General features: G+C 41.2%; 2 protein-coding genes across 6 annotated transcripts; one reads left to right on the top strand and one right to left on the bottom strand.

The window, feature by feature from the left end:
* Window positions 1-842: 842 nt before the first annotated feature.
* Window positions 843-5,554, bottom strand: LOC122770746 (nicotinate-nucleotide pyrophosphorylase [carboxylating]-like). 4 transcript variants are annotated; one of them, XM_044027829.1, is made up of 5 exons: window positions 5,347-5,554; window positions 2,863-3,090; window positions 2,039-2,349; window positions 1,269-1,400; window positions 843-1,190 (listed from the first exon to the last, which is right to left on the bottom strand). In XM_044027829.1, the coding sequence occupies exons 1-5, from the start codon at window positions 5,552-5,554 to the stop codon at window positions 1,002-1,004; spliced, it is 1,068 nt and encodes a 355-aa protein (XP_043883764.1). In that variant the 3' UTR covers window positions 843-1,001. The 4 variants fall into 4 exon arrangements, with proteins under 4 accessions (XP_043883764.1, XP_043883766.1, XP_043883763.1 ...); XM_044027831.1 differs by lacking the exon at window positions 5,347-5,554 and adding an exon at window positions 3,903-3,918 and having other exon boundaries at window positions 2,863-3,116; XM_044027828.1 differs by having other exon boundaries at window positions 843-1,400.
* Window positions 5,555-5,622: 68 nt separating this feature from the next.
* Window positions 5,623-19,356, top strand: ppp1r12c (protein phosphatase 1, regulatory subunit 12C). 2 transcript variants are annotated; one of them, XM_044027796.1, is made up of 20 exons: window positions 5,623-5,819; window positions 7,634-7,808; window positions 7,897-8,027; window positions 8,380-8,498; window positions 8,955-9,114; window positions 9,218-9,362; window positions 9,453-9,527; window positions 9,622-9,698; window positions 10,343-10,455; window positions 10,550-10,617; window positions 10,865-10,995; window positions 11,785-11,872; window positions 13,057-13,174; window positions 14,056-14,168; window positions 14,251-14,303; window positions 15,445-15,484; window positions 15,605-15,709; window positions 16,172-16,222; window positions 17,004-17,054; window positions 17,924-19,356. In XM_044027796.1, exons 1-20 carry the CDS (start codon window positions 5,623-5,625, stop codon window positions 18,008-18,010), a joined length of 2,097 nt encoding a protein of 698 aa, XP_043883731.1. In that variant the 3' UTR covers window positions 18,011-19,356. The 2 variants fall into 2 exon arrangements, with proteins under 2 accessions (XP_043883731.1, XP_043883730.1); XM_044027795.1 differs by having other exon boundaries at window positions 15,605-15,718.
* The last annotated feature ends 1,629 nt before the right edge of the window (window positions 19,357-20,985 follow it).

Below are 20,985 nucleotides of genomic sequence, written 5' to 3'. Positions count from 1 at the left end.
TTAATTTTCTTTAACTAGGAACAGGAGTTGAAAACTAGCAATATCTATAACCTCGATGTACAGGCTGGATTTGTACTATGGTGATTAAACTGGTTTATTCCTTTAATTCAAAGAAAATAAATTAGGCCACTTTTGTTATTTGCTATTCCAAGGTGGTGGGCCCCCCACATCTAATTCAGTGTAGGGCCCCATAAAGGCTTGAGCCAGCACTGGACCTACCCTTGACCCTGACTTTCTTAAATAATGGTGCAACGGATCATCATTGATCCGTGACCCGTTCGGATCAATATCTTCGGTTCGGCACACACGTGATCCGAGGATTGATTTATGAAGAAAACAAAGTTGTGCGCGTGGTCAGTCCACACACAGCGCGGAGGAACGGAGGAGCTTGAACGCCCCGCGTCATTTCAATCCCCTGATCAAATATAATGACGAAGGAAAGAGGTTCGTGGATAAAACCGTGACGGTGTGTCGATGACAGTGGACACGCATTTGAAGCGACATCACCGCGGTGTTTCACTGACAGGAGTGAAAACCAAGGCTGCTCAACAACCGCTTATCACAGCGGCATTGAAGCACAATCAGACATTACAAACGCTATCGGTGCGTTTACAGGTGCAGACACGAGGCCATATTCGCTCGTGCAAAGTGAGGCGTTTAAACACATGCTGAAAGTGCTTCAGTGAATAGATTGTGCCAGACTTTTTTTGCTGATCTGAAAAATGATCTGATCCGTGACTCTGATCCGTGAGTTTTTCTTAAATCTGGATTGGAAAAATTAATAACTACATCATTAATGTGTTTGTTCTACTATTCAATATCAACAAAAATCTGCAATGAAAAAATATTACACCAATTTTATTCAGGACCAGTGTGATCGTTACAATCATGTAATCATGTATGAGACTTTCTGTTCTGCTTTGATTCTTATCAACTGACTGGTGACATCACACAGGATGTGAAAACATGAAGTACAGCAAAATAAATGAACATCCTTTTGGTCACTCAGGCTTTTGAACCTTGAGAGAAAAGTCGACCACTGGGCAGCCTTGTGTTACACAGCCCAGGGAAATGATGTCGACATGTGGTGACAAATACAAAGACAGGTTCTCTGGGTCGATGCCTCCACTGGATTCTATCAGCACAGTTGGGAACTCTGTCTTCAGGGAGCGAGCTGCAGCGTGGAGCTCCTGCAGGGGAGACAGAGGTGTGTGTTTGTGAGGGACATAAGCCGTGAAGATGAGACATGATGTGGACGCTTCTTTCACCTGAGGTTTAAAGTTGTCCAGCATAACAATATCTGCTCCAGCTGCAGCAGCTTCTCTGCCCTGCTCTGCAGAGCAACACTCCACCTCGATCTTACTGCTGAAGCCACACACGGAGCGTGCAGCTTTCACTGCCTGCACAACAAACACAGTCATTCATCCATTCATTGGTTGATTAGAGCACTACAAAGAGAAAGAAAAATCATGTATATTTAATTGTATCACTTCTATTTGTATAATTGTGCGTGATTTATTATTGTATTGTATCTTATATTTCATATTTATTATATGGTATATACATTTGTTATTATATCATCATTTTTACCGTTTCGTCGCTTGTGATTCTATTGTATTGTAATATTTCTAATGTAGGCTATGAGACACCATGAGACCATGTCACATGGTGTCTCATCGTATAATATAACCCTAATCCTAGCCCATATCTGTCATCTCATATTGTTTTGAATGACACAGTTACTTAGTGTGTAAATATTTCATATTGTCAAAAACCAGCCAGGTCGAGTGTTTTTGGATTTTGAAGTAAACTCAAACAAAGAAGAATGCTATTGTGACTGACACTGGAGTTCCCTGACAGGTGGGGGAGGAGTGCAGTCTCAAGATCAAACCAGATCGGCCGCAGTACAACCTTAACACGTCACTGGACCTTGAAGTGTTCATGACTTGCTGTTTCACAATTGGCTGATCAGTTTATTACAAATCTTATTCATTATTCATTTCATCAATGAAAATGAACAGAACTATCAGCCGCTCACCTCACTGATACTTCCTGATGCCCACACATGGTTGTCCTTCAGCATCACCATTCCACTCAGGTCCTGTCTGTGCATGGCTACGCCCCCAACCAGCATGGCGTACTTCTCCACCAGACGGAAGCCCGGCGTGGTCTTACGTGTGCCTGCCACTTCTCCATGCCATCCTCCGGCCGCTGCCGCCGCCTGGAGCTGAGAGCAGCGAGTAGCGATCCCCGAGGCTCGGGCCAGGCAGTTGAGAGCTGGCCTCTCCCCGAGGAGGAGGCACCTCGCCGGGCCTCTGACCACAGCGGTCACTGTAACAGCATCTGGACCTGTGGAGGTTAAACAGATGTGTGGGAAAACCTGGAGACCATCGGTCTTTTTGCTGTAAGGAAACAGAGCTAGCCACTATCCCGCCCCAAAATAGCTTTCTTTTGGTCAGCTACAGGAACTCTCTAAAGTTCTCAGTGTGAAAATAGCAACCATTTTTAGCCGTGTGAAAGCAGTTTGTGTTTTATGAGTTGAAATGATGTTGCACACAGTGTGCACCTCCCTTCGCTTCACTGGCTTCCTGTCCTCTTCCTGCCGTCTTCTCTGAATCGTTGCACCGTCAGAGCACTGAGGTCTGACTTAAAGGTTGAGGAGACTTGAGGAGTCTTTTCTGTGGTGGTTCCTAAACTCTGGAAAAGTCTGCCAGACCATATAGGAGGAGCCATATCAGACCCTCAAGACCCTTTAGTCCTTGCTAAAGAACCATTTTGGCTTTTAATCCTTGTTGAGCATTTACTCATTTTATTTGTTGATTGATTTAACCTAAATTTTGATTTGATTGAGCTTAACCTTACCGATGTCAGCTCCCTCCTGGTAAGTCCAGTCCACGGTGCAGCCGACCTCGGTGAACACCGCTGTGAAGAAGGGCCTTCCTGCCAGAATGCTGTTCGGTGTCTTACACAGCAGCCTCGCCTCCACCTCCCGGGACCCCACACACACTCCTGCAGGATCAAAGTTGGGTGTGTCCTCTGCCAGCCACCGTCTGGCCAGTTGTGTCAGTGTGTGAGGAGGGATCGCATTTGCTGCCGTGTGTGTGTGGGGAGACATTCTGAAGTCACAAAATAAAAACTGTGACTGTGTATGTTTGTGTCTCATTGTCCATTTGAAAGGCTTTAACTTCTTAATTTACAATATAATACTACTATGTTTGTGTTCATGAGAATTACAGAAAACTAAAATATGATTTAAACAGTTTTAATACAACTACATTCCACTGATTTACTGAATGACATAGATGTGAAGGCAAAATAAAATTGTATTTTTATTGCGCCAAATCATAACATAAAGCACATGACCTCAAGGCACTGAACATAATTACAATATTATAGAAAGAAAGAAGTGAAACCCAACTAACATTTAAACAGTTAGTAACTGAGTCTGTTTAGTGGACCCCCCCCCCCATACATCACCTGATGGACAGACGTCATTGATTTTTTTTTATATAATTTCTTCATATCTTTGTTTTTTGTGATTATTCCTCTAACATTATACTGACTGTATAATGACTATATCATTATGTTTAGTTAAATAACTGTGGGTAAGATGGCTTTAAGTTTCTTTGCAACCAAAAAGAACAACCTTAGGTAAAAAGAAAAGAAGAAGCACTGAGACTGTCCCAGGAATAAAACCTGGACAAGAACATTTTAAAACATGATAACCATTCATAATACATTTGATTTGCATCTGCAGTGATTCCGGTTGTTTTCTCCTAAACCTGCATGAACATCGAATGTTGCCATTTCTACTGCAAGGTTCTCAACTGATCAACTTCACAAATGGAGCATTTTCTTTGACAGGACCAGAATTAATAAACACAAGTGTGTGAGTGACTTACTTCCATCAGTGGCTTTCCTTTGTGTGTTGCTCTCAGACTGCAGTGTTGTAACACTGTGCACACAGAGTCGCAGGAAACATGATGTGGAATTTGCCCTGTGTCCATGTTGGAATGTTTACAAGTTGGCTTGAGAGCATTAGCACTACGATTAGAATTGACTGACAGGCAACAGGAGCAGGCCTGGAAATCCACAGAGTTGTTGTTGACCAAACTCTTACATGATAGATTTGTGATTTCAGGTTTATTAAATGACTTCATGACATGGAATTCTTTTTTTATTTGTGCATCTTTGCACATAAGCCTCCACCGTCCTATTTCCTAAAACTGCCAGTACACCAGTGATGTTTTCAGGCTTTTACAGAGGGCTGCTTGTGTGTTACATTATCAAGGCTGTTTATCTCAGTGTTTGTACGGTGGAAGGCATCTTGGAAACCCGACGCAGCGTAAATGAGGTTCCTCTTAGTTTCCGAGCTGGAAAAGTGGACTTCAGGGAGAATTCCTGTGTAAGGACTGCCCCATGACCTTGGAAATTCTGAGTTCTGGCTACAAATTGTACGCTGCATTATTTGTCGTTTTTGTATCAGTCAGTCTCGTCTAAAGTAGCTAAAATGGATACTTGAGTAAAAGTACAAGTATCTTACCAGAACATTTCTTTGGTAGAAGTTGAATTCACCTTTTACAATATGTAAAAGTCTTAAAGTATATGATATTTACTGTACTTAAGTATCAAAAGCAATTTAAGTAAAGTGAAGTAAAAGTAAAGTGATCGAGTAAGTTGCCTTTCAATTGGAAGGTTGTGGGTTCTGTTCCTGGCTCTGCTGGTCTGTATGTGTCCTTGGGCAAGACAAGCTCCTGACTGCTGTGCTGGCAGTGTGTGAATGTGGGTGAATGACAAAAACTGGAGTGTAAAGCAGCTTTGAATGGTCGTCAAGACTAGAAAAGTCTTCTGTGATTTTATCTGGTAGCAACGAGTAACTAAGATAGCTTGGGGAATTGACAGACAGACAGACAGACGACTTTATTGATCCCTTTGGGAGGTTCCCTCGGGGAAATTAACAATTGTATATTGGAGTAAAGGTTGCTACGTGAATTTTGTACTTAAGTATAGCAACAAAGTATTTGTACTTTTGTACTACTCGCTGGTATTGGTTCATTTGTTGTCAAAACTTGGTTGTCCCTACCAACACCAACATAGGATTGCAAAATGGCTGCCACACTACAAGCACTGCTACTGCTAATAGCACTTGTTATATTTGTATTTGTTTCCCAGTAAACGAGTCGAACACATTTACAGACACTTTTATCCAAAGTTAGTATCCATGTATTCATGTTTTTAAATGAAGCACTTTTTGTTTGTTGTGGCTATACAAATAAAGTTTGTTTGATTAATTGAGTATTACTTTTGTAATATTATGACAAATGTATTTTTTTAAACTGTGTTTACCTGAGTGGAGTCTGAGAGAAGCACAAAGACAGGAAGTGGAGTGTGAAGCTATTTCAGTGCTTCCGGTCAGTGGCCTACTACAAAACAGTGGCGCTGACGTCACACAGCTGCTGTTCAGTCGGCTTTGCGCGCTCCCGCTCTGGGGCTTCTTCTTCCTCCTCCTCCTCCACATCCAGAGCAAAGAACCAGGAAGTGAAAGTACACACATGGAGGGTGTGTCTTCCCCTTCCAGTGTATGTCTTATTTTTATAAACACAGTCCTCCTCGGATAATTAAATGGGGGACTCGGCGAGGACCAAGCGGCGGGAGCAGCTGAAGCGCTGGGCCGGCTCCTGCACGGACAAAGCGTCCGCCGTGCCCCGGCGGAGGTGGCCGGGCGATGCCGAAGACTGCGAAGGGGAGCTGGTCGAGCCACCGAGGGAGCAGGCAGTGACTGCGGTCTCGGATGAAGTCAGCCCCCTCCTCAAACGACGGTAAAGGAAACCGTCTCCTGTTCAATTGTTTTAATAGGAAGGGCTAGGCTAACAGCTAGTTAGCTTAGCTTTACCACGTCAAGGTGCTGCTAAAGGAGGAATGTTGTGCGTGAGCTTTGGACAAAATAACACAAAACAAGCTCGTCAGCTACTGATAACGTCACTTGTTAGTGTCTGAACGATTCGACCAAAAAAATGTTTTCTCGATTATTTTCAAACAGTCGATATCACGATAATTACAATGAAAATGAATGAAATGAAAGCTTTTTTTGCTCATGGGTGATTCTGGCATGTTTCGTCTGTTCACGTATGTCACATTGAAGTACTTCATTTTTCACAGTGAAAATGTCACATACCCTCAATGACATCCTTCCTGTCCACAATCGTCACGTCAAATAATAATAATAATAATAATAATAATATAATGATAATAATTACTAGGACAAAGTACTTTTTCTCAGACATATGTACAGAGTTTGTCATTACTAATGGCTGTAATTCACATCACTATTTACATATTGTGATGATCTGCTACTGACAAGTATGATATGTTTCTATAACTTTGTTGCCACTGAGAATTAAAGCAGCAAATGATTTTGAAATTCTGAAATTGTGATTTGACACACGTTTTGATGTTAAGAAATATTGCACCTTCTTTGATTTGAAAAGTTGCCATAGGCCGTATTGCAATCTTGATAAAATGTTGATTAATTGTTCAGCCCTGATTTGCAGTGATGTGCAGTTTGTCAGATGCCATGTTTTTGTGATGTTTCAACCTTGAATTTCTACCCAAACTGGTGACAGTTCAGAACAGTCTGTTACACAACGTTTATGCAACATATCTTTCAATTAATTTGTGCTGATGTGTTAACCATCTTGCTCAGTGGTGTCAAACACATGCGGCCTCCCGCTTAATATCTTGTTATAATAAAACTAGGGCCTGCAACCTCCTCTTCTTTTAAACCCAGAGGCCCAGCTGTCAACGACGGGATAGAAGAAGATCAATTTAAGATCATATTTCCCACTTGTTTTCCCCCAATGTTTTTCTTGTTTGTGCCAGACTAGACACTTATTGGCCCCTGGGTCATTTGAGTTTGACACCGCTGATCGAGCTAAAACTGTCCATTTAAAAACAAAACAAAACCATAAAGCTTATTTACAGATTGTTTCATTGGTTACGTCCTTGTCACTTGATGGTGGAGACATATATCTTTTTTTACAGGATGTTGCCTGTGCTTATTGAAGCCAAAATCCAGTGATTTTGGCCAGTGTCAGACCAATACCTATACAGAGTTGTGATCGACCAATATGGGTTTTTCTATGGCAGATGAGCTGATTTTCTTCTGATAAAATGGTTTAATGATAACAAATGATAGAACAAATTGCTTAACTTTAGTAACAAGTTATTGAATAACACTGATGGTCTATTGCTGCAATTTACGTTTTATGTCTGCACAGCAGTGCAATTATATACAGTGTTTTCAATAAAAATGAAATATTAAATACATTAAATCCATTAAATCCAAAACCTAAGAAGAATAAACTTTTGGACGAAAAAAAGAAAGTACACAGTCAATCTGTGCTTAACAATATTGGCCTGAGTAATTGGCCAAACTGTTTAATCGGTCAACCTCTTATACAAAGTATCGCAATGGCTTATCCTACGTTTGTTCTTACTGGATTTGTTTTCCTGTACAGTGTTGCTCTCTCTCCTTCCTCTTTGGTTTTGTCACTGTTTTGTGAGACCACAAGGATTTTTGTTGAGTAAATTCCCTCCATGACAATATTTATCAGCCTGTGTCCTCTGTCTCCAGGAAATGCGTGAGGTTTGACAGGGCTGCAGAGTTCCTGGCTGCCTGTGCTAGTGGGGACACAGAGGAGGCCCATGTGATGCTAAAAGAGGCCAAAGAATCCAATAAGACCAACGGTGAAGATGTGGGAGACATTATCAATTGCTCTAACGCAGATGGAATCACAGCTCTACACCAGGTGTGGCACTTTCTCCCCTTTACATTTTTAGCATTTGACAAAAGAATAAGACACATTTTCAGCTGTGTTCTTAATGTCTTGTCTGCAGGCCTGCATAGACGGCACCATGGAGATAGTGACGTTCCTTTTGGAGCACGGTGCGAACGTGAACCAGGTTGACAGTGAGGGATGGACACCGCTGCATGTCGCTGCCTCCTGTGGCTACCCTGAGATTGCAGAGTGTGTAGAATAAGTGGCCTCTACATTGAGCTTTACATTTTAGTGCCCTGTTGCTGCGTAATAATACACTGTGTAGCACTGTGAGGATGTCCGTGTGCAGCATGGGTGCTCGGGTATTTTTCCATTCAACAATACTAACATTGTTGTAGTTGTTGGCAGGATAGCAAGTCAGCTAAAGCATGAGTGTGCTGGCCTGCTACACAAACACAAGCAACTCAAAAGATTAAGACATTTATGTACTTAAAAAAAAAAATAATAATACCGTTTGTTTTCACTGTTTCATTTCAGTTTTGTTTGTCCTGAATCTACGGGTTAAAATGATTCTCATACTCTCTGTGTTTTGTTTCGTCAGTTTCCTTTTGCAGCACGGCGCTTCCCTGTCTGCTGTGAACTGTGACGGTGATGTTCCTCTTGACATTGCTCTGGATGAAACAACTGAGTCTCTTCTTCAGCATTACACTCAGAAACAGGGTGAGTGGCGTTCACTGACGACCACACAGCCCTTTTAAAGGTGGCCCTTTGTAAACAGGCTTCACAGTTTAGTTTCACATGTAATTGGGTCTGTTTTTGATGTATTGAGTTTTTCTGTAAGTGTAACAAAATTTCTTAGTGAGAATTGAGGATGAGGATGAGGAATGAGGATGAGGAAGTGGCGTCTAAACTATCTTGATCATGGATTACATTCATGCGTCTTTTAACTGCTCTACAGTTTGGCGTTGTTCAGTTTTGATTCTTGCGTCTGACGTGATGCTCACTGCTCTTCTAGTGACGTAACTCTCTGGCCAGTTAGTGGCCAGCAGTCAGTTGTGTTAACCATGAACAACCCGAGGGAGAAGTTCAATGGAATGCATTTTGAATGTGAGTTCTCATACTGTGGATGCATCAAATCTAGGAACGCATGTGCTCGAGCTTTCTGTTCATGTGCAGGTGTGGACTTGGAGGCAGCTAAGCGGATGGAGGAGGAACAAATCATGAAAGACGCCCGCAATTGGCTAACTGATGGTCCACCTGCTGACGTCCGACACCCCAAGACCGGGGCCACCCCACTGCATGTGGCTGCAGCCAAAGGCTACTTGGAGGCCTTAAAGTAAACACCCCCGACTTGTTTTTCTACCTGTGGCTGCGTTTTGTGTTTATTTGTTGAGGATTTATTTGAACATGTTGCTGGTTCTGCTCTTGTGTTGTGTCAGAATACTGTGTCAGTGTGGCCTGGATGTGTCAGCTGTGGACTTTGATGGCTGGACACCTCTCCATGCAGCAGCACACTGGGGTCAGGGGGAGGCTTGTCACATTCTTACTGAACACCTGTGCAATATGGAATCCCGCAGCAATGCGGTGAGGACCAAAAATGTTGTCGTCTGATGTTTGAATCATCCTGACAGTCGCATTGATGTTTTTGTTGACACGTCGCCTCCTCTGTCACAGGGTCAGACGCCATTTGACGTTGCTGATGAAAGTGTCGAGGAACTTCTGGAGGAGCTTTCACAGAAACAAGCGAATGTGAGGAAGTGTTTATATTTTCTTTGGTCAAATGTTTGTGAATTAGAAGCGCGGCTGTCTTGGTCACTGACTTCTGTGTCTCTTACTCATTCAGTGGCGTAAGGAACAGTCCAATCTTGACAGTAAAAACCAACAACCATCCACTGCAAATGCACAAAACAGAAAGCGGAGGTCAGTGGCTGCCTGGAACTCACCTTACATTTTCTATATTCTTCCCATTTAAAAACATCTCTATTGTTCCGTCCCATGAACAAGGACAAACTGAAAATCATTTAACTGAAAATGAACTCCTGATATTTTCACGAGTGATCCAATCACAAGTCCTGGCTCTATCTTCAAGCTCAGGTCTGACCACGCCCAGTGCGTCCTGACTACATCTTCAGATCCCGTCACAAAGTTCTGGGGACACAGTCATACACGCATCAACACGATATGTTCTTATTATGCCTTTGAGCCCAGCTTCTTGATGGACGTCTGACCTACTGTAGTGTTTCTACAACAGCCTGAACAGACAGTCCGGAGGGAGGGAGAGAGTTCTTATACTCTATCCTCTTATACACATTTGGTAAAGTGAGGGAAGACTCTGCACTCTTACCACTAGATGTCACTAATTCTTACACACTGGATTCTTTAACATTACCATAGTAAATGTATCGGAATATTATAGTTGATTAGTAACCGGCACTATGACATTTCAACTTTGTAACAAATAAGGAAATTGTGTTTTTAGAAACAAATACAGTCAAAATGTAACAAAATTAAAGACGAGATTTTATTTGTTTGAGGTCAACATCTGTTCTGTTCATTGGTTCCAGGAGCTCGGTGTGCAGGATGAGCAGTAAAGACAAGATGAACGTGCAGGACCAGTCTAAAGAGAGGGGCGTCTCTGGAGACCTGGAGCTGAGCGAAGAAAAAGACAGCAGTCCCGGTAAAAACAACAATCACGACGAGTAATGCTACAATTTCTCTGTAAATGCGACGCACTGTGCTGATGCCTGGATATTCTGATTCCCCTTTCCTAGAAAGCTCTATCGTGTCTAGTCCAGACACTGAGAGTGTGGCCACGTCTACAGTGAGTCCAGCTGACAAGGTAATGGTCAGTGAGCTCAGTCAGTCTACGTCTAATACTGAACAATGACTGAACAGTTTCATCAGTTACTCTGATAACTCTTGTCTATCAAAGAAAACCTGTCATTCTTAGTTCAGTGTTACCTCAAAAGTGAATTCTCCCAAGCTGCATTAAAACATGTAAAAACTTTATTTCTTATGTTTCTCGGCAGCATAACATTTGGTGATAGCAAAATGACACTTGACACTGCTGTTGTTTTGTGGTTCAGACACCAGAGGACAAAGACGACGAGGAGAGGGAGCAGGACAAGGCAAACCGCACGGCAAGAGTCCAACCCACGCCTCAGACCAGGGACGCCAACGCTGAGAGTCCCAACAACCCCAACGCTGACAGGCGCAAGTATGAAAAAGAAAAGACTCATGTTCATCTTCTTACTTTATTTACACCCTGACATAGATTTGTAGTTACGAAACAAACTTAACATGGTACAAGATATTATAGACAAAGCAGATAAGAATATGTAGTCGGTGCTCAGAACATATGCAAGGGATTTTAAACAAAGAAGAGAAAACATTAAATTGAATAAAATAAAAAGATTTCTTGGACAAAGGAACAAAAATAAAATACTTCCTCAGGAAGCAAGATAAAAAATTTGCTTTAAATTGAGATTAGAGAAACGGCTTCAAGATGCATTCAAGGAAACTTCCAATTCATCACTTCTGCAAAGACGTGTGCCGTCGACCAACTCGATGCTTACTGCTGATCATGATCATGAGATTATAGATGCATCACAAATGAATGTGAAAGGTGCTTCATTCTTACTATTGATCACAACTGTGCAGAATGTCATGCTGTGAGTAAACTCTGCCTTCAGGGTTATTCTAAAGCTGCACAAGCCAAATACATGTTCTTTTTAAGCAATTATAAACATAAACAACATACTAACGGGAAGTATATAATCTTTTTTTGTGGTCTATGCAATTTTATGTGTCGTGATTTTATCCATTTTCCTCCAGATCCTAACATGATTCACTATAAACCAACACCCTGAAAGTGCACAGTCAATAACCATAACAATACTGACAGTTTAAGTATTAGTAGTATTGTATAGTATAGTATTATACTGTAGTGTAGTGTAGTATTGTCATAATATTAGTGAGTGATTTGTGATGATGTTTGTGAGTTTAGGTTCCAGGCTCCAGTCAGAGACGAAGAGTCTGAATCTCAGAGGAAAGCTCGCTCTCGGCTGATGAGACAGTCTCGCCGCTCCACACAGGTAGAGCTGCAACGATGAGTTGATCATCACTCTGTTACTAAATTAATCTTCAACTGTTTTCAGAGTATTTTCTTTCTTTCTCTATTTAACAAAGAAATGAGTCATTTTGGTTTGTGGACCAAACATGGTATTTGAGGAAGTCATCATCATTTAGGTTCCCAACCTTTTTTCTTTGAAGCCCCTCTTGCTTGTGTCCACGACAAACCCTAAGGCGGACTTGGACCCCAGGTTGGGAACCATGGATTTAGGGGAATGTCAATTGACCTATTTCAACATTTTCTGGACCAAACCTGATTAATCAATAAAATATTAAGTTGAAAGTAATCAATTGGTGGATTTTGTTAGTATTTGATCAAAATTAGCTTTGTTTGACGTTTACTTCCACCTTTTATTGCTTTTCCAAAAGAACAAGAAAGGAGGATTGGAAATGGAAATTCTATGATAAATTGTAAAGCATCATCTGCCATGTTGACTCATGTCATCGTCCAAACTTAATTATATCCCACTGTAAGAAAACAAGTGGAGATTCTAATTGAGCTGAAACGATTAATTGATGAATCAATTATTAATCGATTACTACATTAATCGACAACTATTTTGATAATCGAATAATCGGTTCGAAGCTTTTTTTTGAGAACATTATCATTTCCAGGTTTGACGAACACCGATCCACGTTTTTTAAGGTTTTCTGATATTCTGAACACCAAATGATGAATCGAGAAAATAATCGACAGATTAATCGATTATGAAAATAATCGTTAGTTGCAGCTCTAGATTCTAAGAAATTAAGACATAATGATCCGTCCTGAGGATGTGGGTCGCACAAAAACATGGGATCATGTCCTTGAGGGTTCTCGGTGAAAGCATTGTAAGACAAATGAGTGTGTTTGTTTGTGCTGAAGGGGGAGCTCGGCCCGGCCCTGTCAGCAAACACATATCTCCACTCAGCGAGCCCACTTCACTCCCAGGCTCCTTCAAGCACCAATAAATCAAGCAACCCTATAAAATATTAAATCCATCTTTAAGTCAAACAGGCTTTAGTTTACTGTTATGAAATCATTCAGTCACTGGGTCAATCATCTTTGTGCATCACACATGTAAGAACTGTCAGCTCATCGTTACATTACACTACATTAACTGCAGCGGTTGTAATTGTGCTGTGTTTGTGTGGTCTGTGCGTTCAGGGTGTGACTCTGACAGACCTGAAAGAAGCAGAGAAGGTTGCGGCGAAAGCTGCGGATCCTCCGGCTCGCACCGTCCAGCCCGTCAGCCCCATAGTCACCGTCACACCTGCTGAAAGGGGTGAGTGAGGATTTTCTTTTTTCTCTTAAACTAAAGTGAAGTACAAACTGCAACAAGGCGGTCGTTGATTTTCTAAATTCGCCACTCGCTACACATGCTACACGAATGCTTGAACAATAACCAGGGTCCTTAAACTCCTTGAAAATTGCCCTAAATAGACACGGGTCATTGAAAGTGCTTGAATTTTGTGCAAGAAAGAAGTGAAGTTGATATTTCGCTAAATGTCTCCCTTGTTTGTTGACACCGCCTGCCCTGCATCGACGTAGACTACAACAAACATGGAGTCATCATTACTAGTAGTGTGTGGACAATGTCTCTGTGATTCCATGCAGAACAATGAGAGAGTAACGTCAGTGACATCTCAAGAACAATCACGTGTCCAGATGCAGAGAGCGCCGCACATCACACCTAAACTGTCTGTTCACCCTTCACACTGTGGGCATGATTGTGTCACTTCTGTTTAATGAAGGTTTCTCGTCTGAAGTGTGTTTGAGAGGAAATGGGTTTTCTCACATTAGCACTCGAGGCTCTTCAAGCCTGAAATGTGGTTTCGCTGTCAGATCGTTTAGTTTTGACCCCTCCCTTTACTTCACCCTTATTTGTATTTTCATGGGGACTGAGTATTGTCTGAACAGAGCTGTTAGCTCAGTAAACGCAGCAGGACCAGGAATGTCTGAGTCTGCAGCTGATACAAACACTCCTGTCACAGATGAGAGCGTTTCCTGCATCTCAACACATGTTTGAGTTCAATCAAGAAATCATTTGAGCTCTGCTTTCAGTTTCAAAAATGTATGTTGAGATATTGCTCCTCGTACTTTGGAACTCAACACTGTCGTGATGAGAACTCAGGTGTGTTTTCTGTCCATCTTCACGATCTGCAGAGACGGACGCGGTGAAGCAGGTGGAGCAGGACGGAGACAGGCGTCTGGCAGTGAAGGACAGGAGGAGAGGCAGGAAGGAGAGACGCTCCACTGGTATCGTTCAGCCGGGAGACGTAAGAAACCATCGCACAGTAATCACAGTCAAACACACGCGCACACACACATACACACACACGATTGTGTATCTTTTTTCAGAATGAAGATGAGGACGGTCATCTGGAAGAAACACTCAGTATTAGCACTTCTGGGTGAGTCATGTGCAACTGTCTTCATTTTCAAAATGTCAGTGTGTTAACATGATTATTTTGAGATTTGAAGTCTTACAAATGTCCAAATCTGTTCTGGTATTTAGACGATCATATAGATATAACAATAATCAAATAAATGGAGATAAAAACGGAGCGGTACATTTAAAGACGTCACCTGCAGCCAGACTTCTAATGGACAATAACACAGGGGCCACATTTTATCATCTATTTTCTCTAAATAGGAACAGGACTTACAAAACTGACATTGTGTTCTATTAAAGAAGAGCTGAAACGTTCACTAACAACTCCTAGTCGCTGTTCTTTGTATTAGTTTGTCCACCTTTTATATTAAGTATTTGAATAATGATACAAATACGTGTTATTCATATAGTGCCTTTAAAGTGTGCTCACATATGTATTTAAGTCAAAAAAAACGCTTTTCATATGTTTTACAGGATTAAAAGTCAAAAAATTGAATTGATTAAAAGTCTGAAAAGGTTTATTTACTAAGAGGTTTTTTAACTTTTTAATAAAGTAATAATTAAGTAGTCCCCGAGTATCTGACCGTAGACCTGCTCCCACAGACTAACTTCCGTGTTTTCTCCTGCTTGTGTTTTGTTTTTGCAGCATGTTTGTGTTGATGCATGTGTTTTGGTTTTCAGCAGATCATTTTTCTTATGCAGTGTGTTTCTCAGGTTCAGTGTGTTTCTCACGTTCAGTCAGTGTGTTTCTCACGTTCAGTCAGTGTGTTTCTCACGTTCAGTGTGTTTCTCACGTTCAGTCGGTGTGTTTTTCACGTTCAGTGTGTTTTTCTCAGGTTCAGTGTGTTTCTCACGTTCAGTCAGTGTGTTTCTCACGTTCAGTCAGTGTGTTTCTCACGTTCAGTGTGTTTCTCACGTTCAGTCGGTGTGTTTTTCACGTTCAGTGTGTTTCTCACGTTCAGTGTGTTTTCCCCTGCTGGCCACTGTAGAAAAGGCAGTTTACAAAAAAAGACCCTTTACATATATGGAAAGATAAAAATAAAGATGCTTTACTTATGTTCTAAAGTCCAAAAAGACGTTTTACATGTTTAAAAGTCAAAAAAGCAGCTTTTTGTCTCTCAGATGTATAAATGTAAACTTGTTCTCACATGTCTCTGCAGTGAGACTCACCTGGGCGACTCGTCGGCTGACTACAGAACGGTACGTTAGTGAAACACACCCGAGGGCTGAATGTGAGTCGAGGCATGATGTTCAACACGCTCTGTAGAAAAGTGACCAGGAACTACTAATACTGTATGTGTTCCATTTCTTTTTCCACAGCTGTACTTGAAGGTACTGCAGGAGAACCTGGCTCTGAAGGAGAAGGTGCAGGAGATGGAGCTGCTCCTCAGCCAAAACAAAGTGGAGCTGGAGAGACTCCGACAGGTTCGGCAGGTTTGCTGCGTCTCTGACCTTTAACATTAAAAGAGCGTGCGTGTGTGTGTGTGTGTGTGTACACTGTCTTATTTTGGGGACTTGTCTTCATTATGGGAACAAAAATCAAGTCCCCATAACAGAAATGATTACAGCTGAAGACATGTGGCATGGTTAGGATGAGGTTTAGAGGTTTAGGTTACAGTAAGTCTCCAGGAAATGAATGTAGGTCAAAGTAATGTTTTTGACACGTGTGTGTGTGTGTGCCATTTTCTGTCATAAACATTGACCATGTCAGGACCAGTAGTCCTCATGTAGACCAAAACCTGGTCCTAATGAGGCAGAAACTCATTACTGAGGCTCTGGTTAAAGCTCCTCTCTATTGCCCCCCCCCCTGTGTGTGGATCTTGAGTGTTTTACTCCATGTGCTCAGTAAGTGTCGCTGTCACTCACATGAGTTTCTCTGTGTGACAGAATCAAGAGAGCAGCACAGACAGACCAGCCCTGCTGGAGCTGGAGAGATTTGTACGTATCATTCTTTTCACTCTTCACTCTTCACTCTTCTCGTTGTGTGTTTGATTTGCATCAGAAGTCAGAACTGGGCGTGAAGTCACCTGAGAGTTGACAGATCTGCTAAATCAGAATCAGATAAACACACGTCTCTTCAACAACTTACCTGCACTTTTCACATGAATCAATCCTTAATTAATGAATCACATTGACTATGTTGAAATGTTTAAGCGCCATGATTCCTCAGTGGACCTTGGACGTGCCTCGGCCCTCGGTTTTCAACACACAAGTGCAGTTAACAGTAAAAGTAGCAGTGCTTGTTGTGCAGTCAACGTATGTCAGGGTCTGTGTGGTTGCTTTGATTTTCTGACTTTGAAGAACTTCCGACTGCAACTGTAATGCACCAAATGAGGAGCTGCGTCCCTACGGAGCTACAGGCGTTTTGCCTTCCCTCACAAATGTCTTAGGGTAACCCTCACCCTCTCACCGTGCCTGCCCGTGCACGGCACCTGCACCCTGGGAGAACTCCCTGGCCCCGTGCCTCAGGCCAGCGCTCTGACCGGGGAGGGAACACTTTCCCACCATGACTCTACACAGACTCTGTATCTTCGTGTTTTGGCATTTCAACCTTACAGAAATAATGTAGTAATGCAAAAGTATTTTAAAACTGGACTGAAATCCTAATTAATGTCAAACCTGTGTGTGTTTTACTGTCGACAAAGATTCACCAGGTTTGAGTGAAAGTGAAACAAACTGCTGTAAAGAGAAGGTGAAATGATTTGCTCTTGTCTGGCAGGAGAAGTTGGCCCTCCAGAGGAGAGCAGTGGAACTGGAGGACGAGCTGAAGGTAACAATCACGCAGTGATGCACCTGTTTTTTAATCAACATTGCTAAATTATTATTTATTCATTTAAACTCTGACACATTTTTGTTCTCAGAAACGACTGCTGTGTTTTCAGATACAACTAACAGTTGTAATTACTTTCACATGTTCTCAAACATGTCATCTGTGAATATGAGAAACTGTGTTTGCTTCACATGAACCTTTTCTGTGGAGGGCTGAGGAGAACGAGTCGTTCAGAGAAAGTAAAACAAACTCACAACTGTTTCATGAACACACGCTCACTATGAAAAACAAAACCTCAGCGTAAACGAGGCGCCGATGAGGTTCCAGGTGAGCTGAGCCGATCATGAGACGACAACGCTGTGTAGATCGATCCTGAAAACAAGCGTTAGCAGAGGAGTCTGGACTGCCACAGCACAAACCAGAGACTGTCAGACAGTCTGTGATGAACTCATTCTAATGATCCGTTCACTCAAAACAACTGGTTTAATGTTGTCACCACAGTTTCACACAGACCCACAAAAAGACCAAAGTAGAGTCCTGTGGAGTGGAGTGGAGTAGTGCTAGAACTGTATAATGGAAAGGCACTGGAAGGTTGGCAGTTCAGGTTACCCAGACCAAGGTCCTCCTAGTCTCGGACGGATCATGAGCCAGCGGGCCCCTGGGCAAAGACTGGAAAGGACCCCGCCACCATCCAGCACATAAATAGACAGTAGTTATCAGTTATCAGACATATCCAAGACAACAGAGCCTTTGTACTGCTGTCAACTCTGTAGCAGAGGTTTGGCTTCAGTCTCAGCTGTGCTGACCCTGGATCAATAGACGTGGTTACTGAGAAACGAATAATGACCCCGTCCTGTGTGACCCTGTAGGTTCTGGGCGACCTGAGATCAGACAACCAGAGGCTGAAGGACGAGAACGCCGCTTTGATCCGAGTCATCAGCAAACTCTCCAGATGAACCTGGAAAAAAAACTACAACCCTGCAACGAGATAAAAAGTATTAATGGGATTTCTGTTTTGTCCAAGAACAGAGAATCAGCATCAAACACCTGCAGAGCACATTCAACAGTAACTGAGAGGAAAGATTTCAGGATTAGTAGCTTGTTTTGGGCCTTTTTCTTTATGATTTGGCAAATCTACTGTACAACAAGCTGAAGTGCTGCACCTGCTGTGGACTGACGGGATGTTCCTGCTCGCATCCACTTTTATATTATTTTACATTTTTATTATTATATTGTTGTATTTTTAAAAAAGGAGAAACTGGAAATATTTGATGTGCTTTGCTTCTGCAAGACTTTGTATAAAGATCTGTATTATGAGACTTAAAGCCACGCACAGTGTGGCTTCACGCCTGTTTCACATGTTAAACTAAATGCCAGTTGAGAGTGGAGGAACCTTTATTTTGAAGCCATGGGTTTCATGATTTAACCGTAAATTTAGTGATCGAGTAATAATGGAGTAATCGTTGCAGCCCTAATTGAACCATTAACTCCTCAGGAAAATGTCAATTTCTCATAGACTTCCATCCAAATACAGTTCCTTTTGCAGCTAGTGGAGATTTGCCATTTGTGTCAGTTTAAGTGGGATTATAATTTATAATTTACCAAATGGACACGACTTTAAACTTGTGGTTGAGACGTGAACTGCTCAGGAGAATGGTTACTGACGTTTTAGATCGAGCTCATTTTCCTTTATCAAATTCAAGTGGAGCTCGAGAGGAGTCGCCCCCTGGTGGCTATTCTAATATATTCTTGCTTCCTGATTGAAGTCCTTGAGAAAAAAAGACTTTTTAATGTTTTATGGTCAAACAGACTGAAACCTTAAGATCCAGGTTATATGCACTGGCTAGATTTGTAACCACACAAATCTCCAGTCTTCACATCATGCGTATGTTTTTATTCACAATCTGTGTTTAATCGTAACACGTAAGTCTGCTGTTTTTTTCCAATCAAGGCGATCATGAATTAAGAATATATTGAGCAGCCACCAGGGGGCGAACTCACACCTTAGAAATCCACGGGCCTCATTTTGAACGTGAATGTGCAAATCGTCGTGTTTCCATTGTGAGGAAAAATGACAATCTGAGTCGCCTGTCTCCACAACAATTAAGATTTCTTGTTTCATTATTCATCGCTTGATATGAATCTACATTACTGTACAACAATGATTCATCCATTCACTTGTTGTAAATGTATTGTTTTTCTTACTTTATTCGTTGTTTTTTTCCCAAACTCTGTTTTTGTTTTCATGGAGTACAAGTACATGAAGAAGGCACCCTGGATGTATTATAAGAACTGGAAAGAGCTCCGCCCCCTTTGCCTTGAAGATATTTTCTTCCAGTGGCCACTTGTGGAACTGCAAAGAGAAATACTCAAACGGCCCAAAAAGCAATTTTCTCTTGACCACAACAGTAAAAGAGACTAAAAGTGTCCACACATGGAGACATGGATACAGGCATTTATAGATCTTTATATTTTTAATTCATGGAGTTTCATATTTGTAAAACCTTCCTAAAGTCCATAAAAAGCCCAGAAAATTCTTACTTCCCAGAGTGACGTCACAGAAAAACCGTACGATATGAAAACTTTATGAGAAATGTGAATAAATGAAGGTGATGGGGAGTTTTTCTTTTACATTTTTTAAAGCGTTACGAAAAAGCAGACATTGGTCATTTATTCGTCAGCCATTGCCATTTAAATGCAAACTTATCGATGTACTGGTGTTGTACTAAAGTCGTACTTTAGTATGTGGTCCAAAATCGGTCAAAAAAGTCATAGTTTAGTATGTCGTCCAAAAAGTGACAAAAAAGTCATGCTTTTGTATATCGTCCAAAATAAGTTAAAAAAGTCATACTTTTGTGTGTTGTCCAAAATAAGACAAAAAATGTCATACTTTAGTATGTTGTCAAAAACCAATCAAGAAAGCCATAGGTTAGTGTGTCGTGCAAAATCATTAAAAAAAGGTCATACTTTTGTATGTCGTCCAAAATGAGACAAAAATGTCATAGTTTAGTATGTCGTCAAAAATGAGACTAAAAAGTCATAGTTTAGTATGTCGTCCAAAATGTGACAAAAAAGTCATAGTTTAGTATATGTCAGTCAAAATGTGACAAAAAGTCATAGTTTAGTATGTCGTCCAAAATGTGACAAAAATGTCATACTTTAAAATTTTGTCCAAAATGTGACAAAAAAGTCATAGTTTAGTATGTCGTCCAAAATGTGACAAAAATGTCATATTTTAGGATGTCGCCCAAAATGAGACAAAAAATATTGTAGTTTAGTATGTCACACAAAATGAGACAAAAGAGTCATAGTTTAGTATGTCGTCCAAAATGAGACAAAAAAGTCATACTTTAGTATGTCATCCAATATAAGACAAAAATGTCATAGTTTAGTATGTCGTCCAAAATAAGACAAAAAAGTCATAGTTTAGTATGTCGTCCAAAATCAGTCAAAAAAGTCATACTTTTGTGTGTCATCCAAAATAAGACAAAAATGTCATAGTTTAGTATGTCATCCAAAATGTGACAAAAATGTCATACTTTAAAATTTTGTCCAAAATGTGACAAAAAAGTCATAGTTTAGTATGTCGTCCAAAATGTGACAAAAATGTCATATTTTAGGATGTCGCCCAAAATGAGACAAAAAATATTGTAGTTTAGTATGTCGTCCAAAATGAGACAAAAATGTCATAGTTTAGTATGTCGTCAAAAATGAGACAAAAAAGTCATAGTTTAGTATGAAAACTCACCAAATTTTGCAACCCCATCAGACCTGGTGTAAAATTACGTATATTAATGTTTCGGGTAATGTGCGTTAAAAAATGAAAGTGGGCGGGGCAAATAACTGCTCCACCCCCTAAAACTTGTGGGCCTGAGGAGCACGTTTAATGTACATGCACTAAACTTGGTACACGCGTTCTTTAGGTCGGGAT

Source organism: Solea senegalensis, linkage group LG6 (assembly GCF_019176455.1).
Source record: "Solea senegalensis isolate Sse05_10M linkage group LG6, IFAPA_SoseM_1, whole genome shotgun sequence".
In the NCBI taxonomy this organism is placed as follows: domain Eukaryota; kingdom Metazoa; phylum Chordata; class Actinopteri; order Pleuronectiformes; family Soleidae; genus Solea; species Solea senegalensis.
Note: the sequence above shows the minus strand (reverse complement) of the source record. Positions and strands in the feature narration are given on the sequence as shown.

Coding starts and splice junctions, on each gene's coding strand:
- LOC122770746 (XM_044027828.1), bottom strand. CDS start 5,554: ATGTGTGTACTTTCACTTCCTGGTTCTTTGCTCTGGATGTGGAGGAGG. Junction 2,350..2,862: donor CCAGGAGGGAGCTGACATCG/GTAAGGTTAAGC, acceptor TAACCTCCACAG/GTCCAGATGCTGTTACAGTG. Junction 1,401..2,038: donor CATCAGGAAGTATCAGTGAG/GTGAGCGGCTGA, acceptor TTTGTTGTGCAG/GCAGTGAAAGCTGCACGCTC.
- ppp1r12c (XM_044027795.1), top strand. CDS start 5,623: ATGGGGGACTCGGCGAGGACCAAGCGGCGGGAGCAGCTGAAGCGCTGG. Junction 7,809..7,896: donor GAATCACAGCTCTACACCAG/GTGTGGCACTTT, acceptor TCTTGTCTGCAG/GCCTGCATAGACGGCACCAT. Junction 14,169..14,250: donor GTATCGTTCAGCCGGGAGAC/GTAAGAAACCAT, acceptor ATCTTTTTTCAG/AATGAAGATGAGGACGGTCA.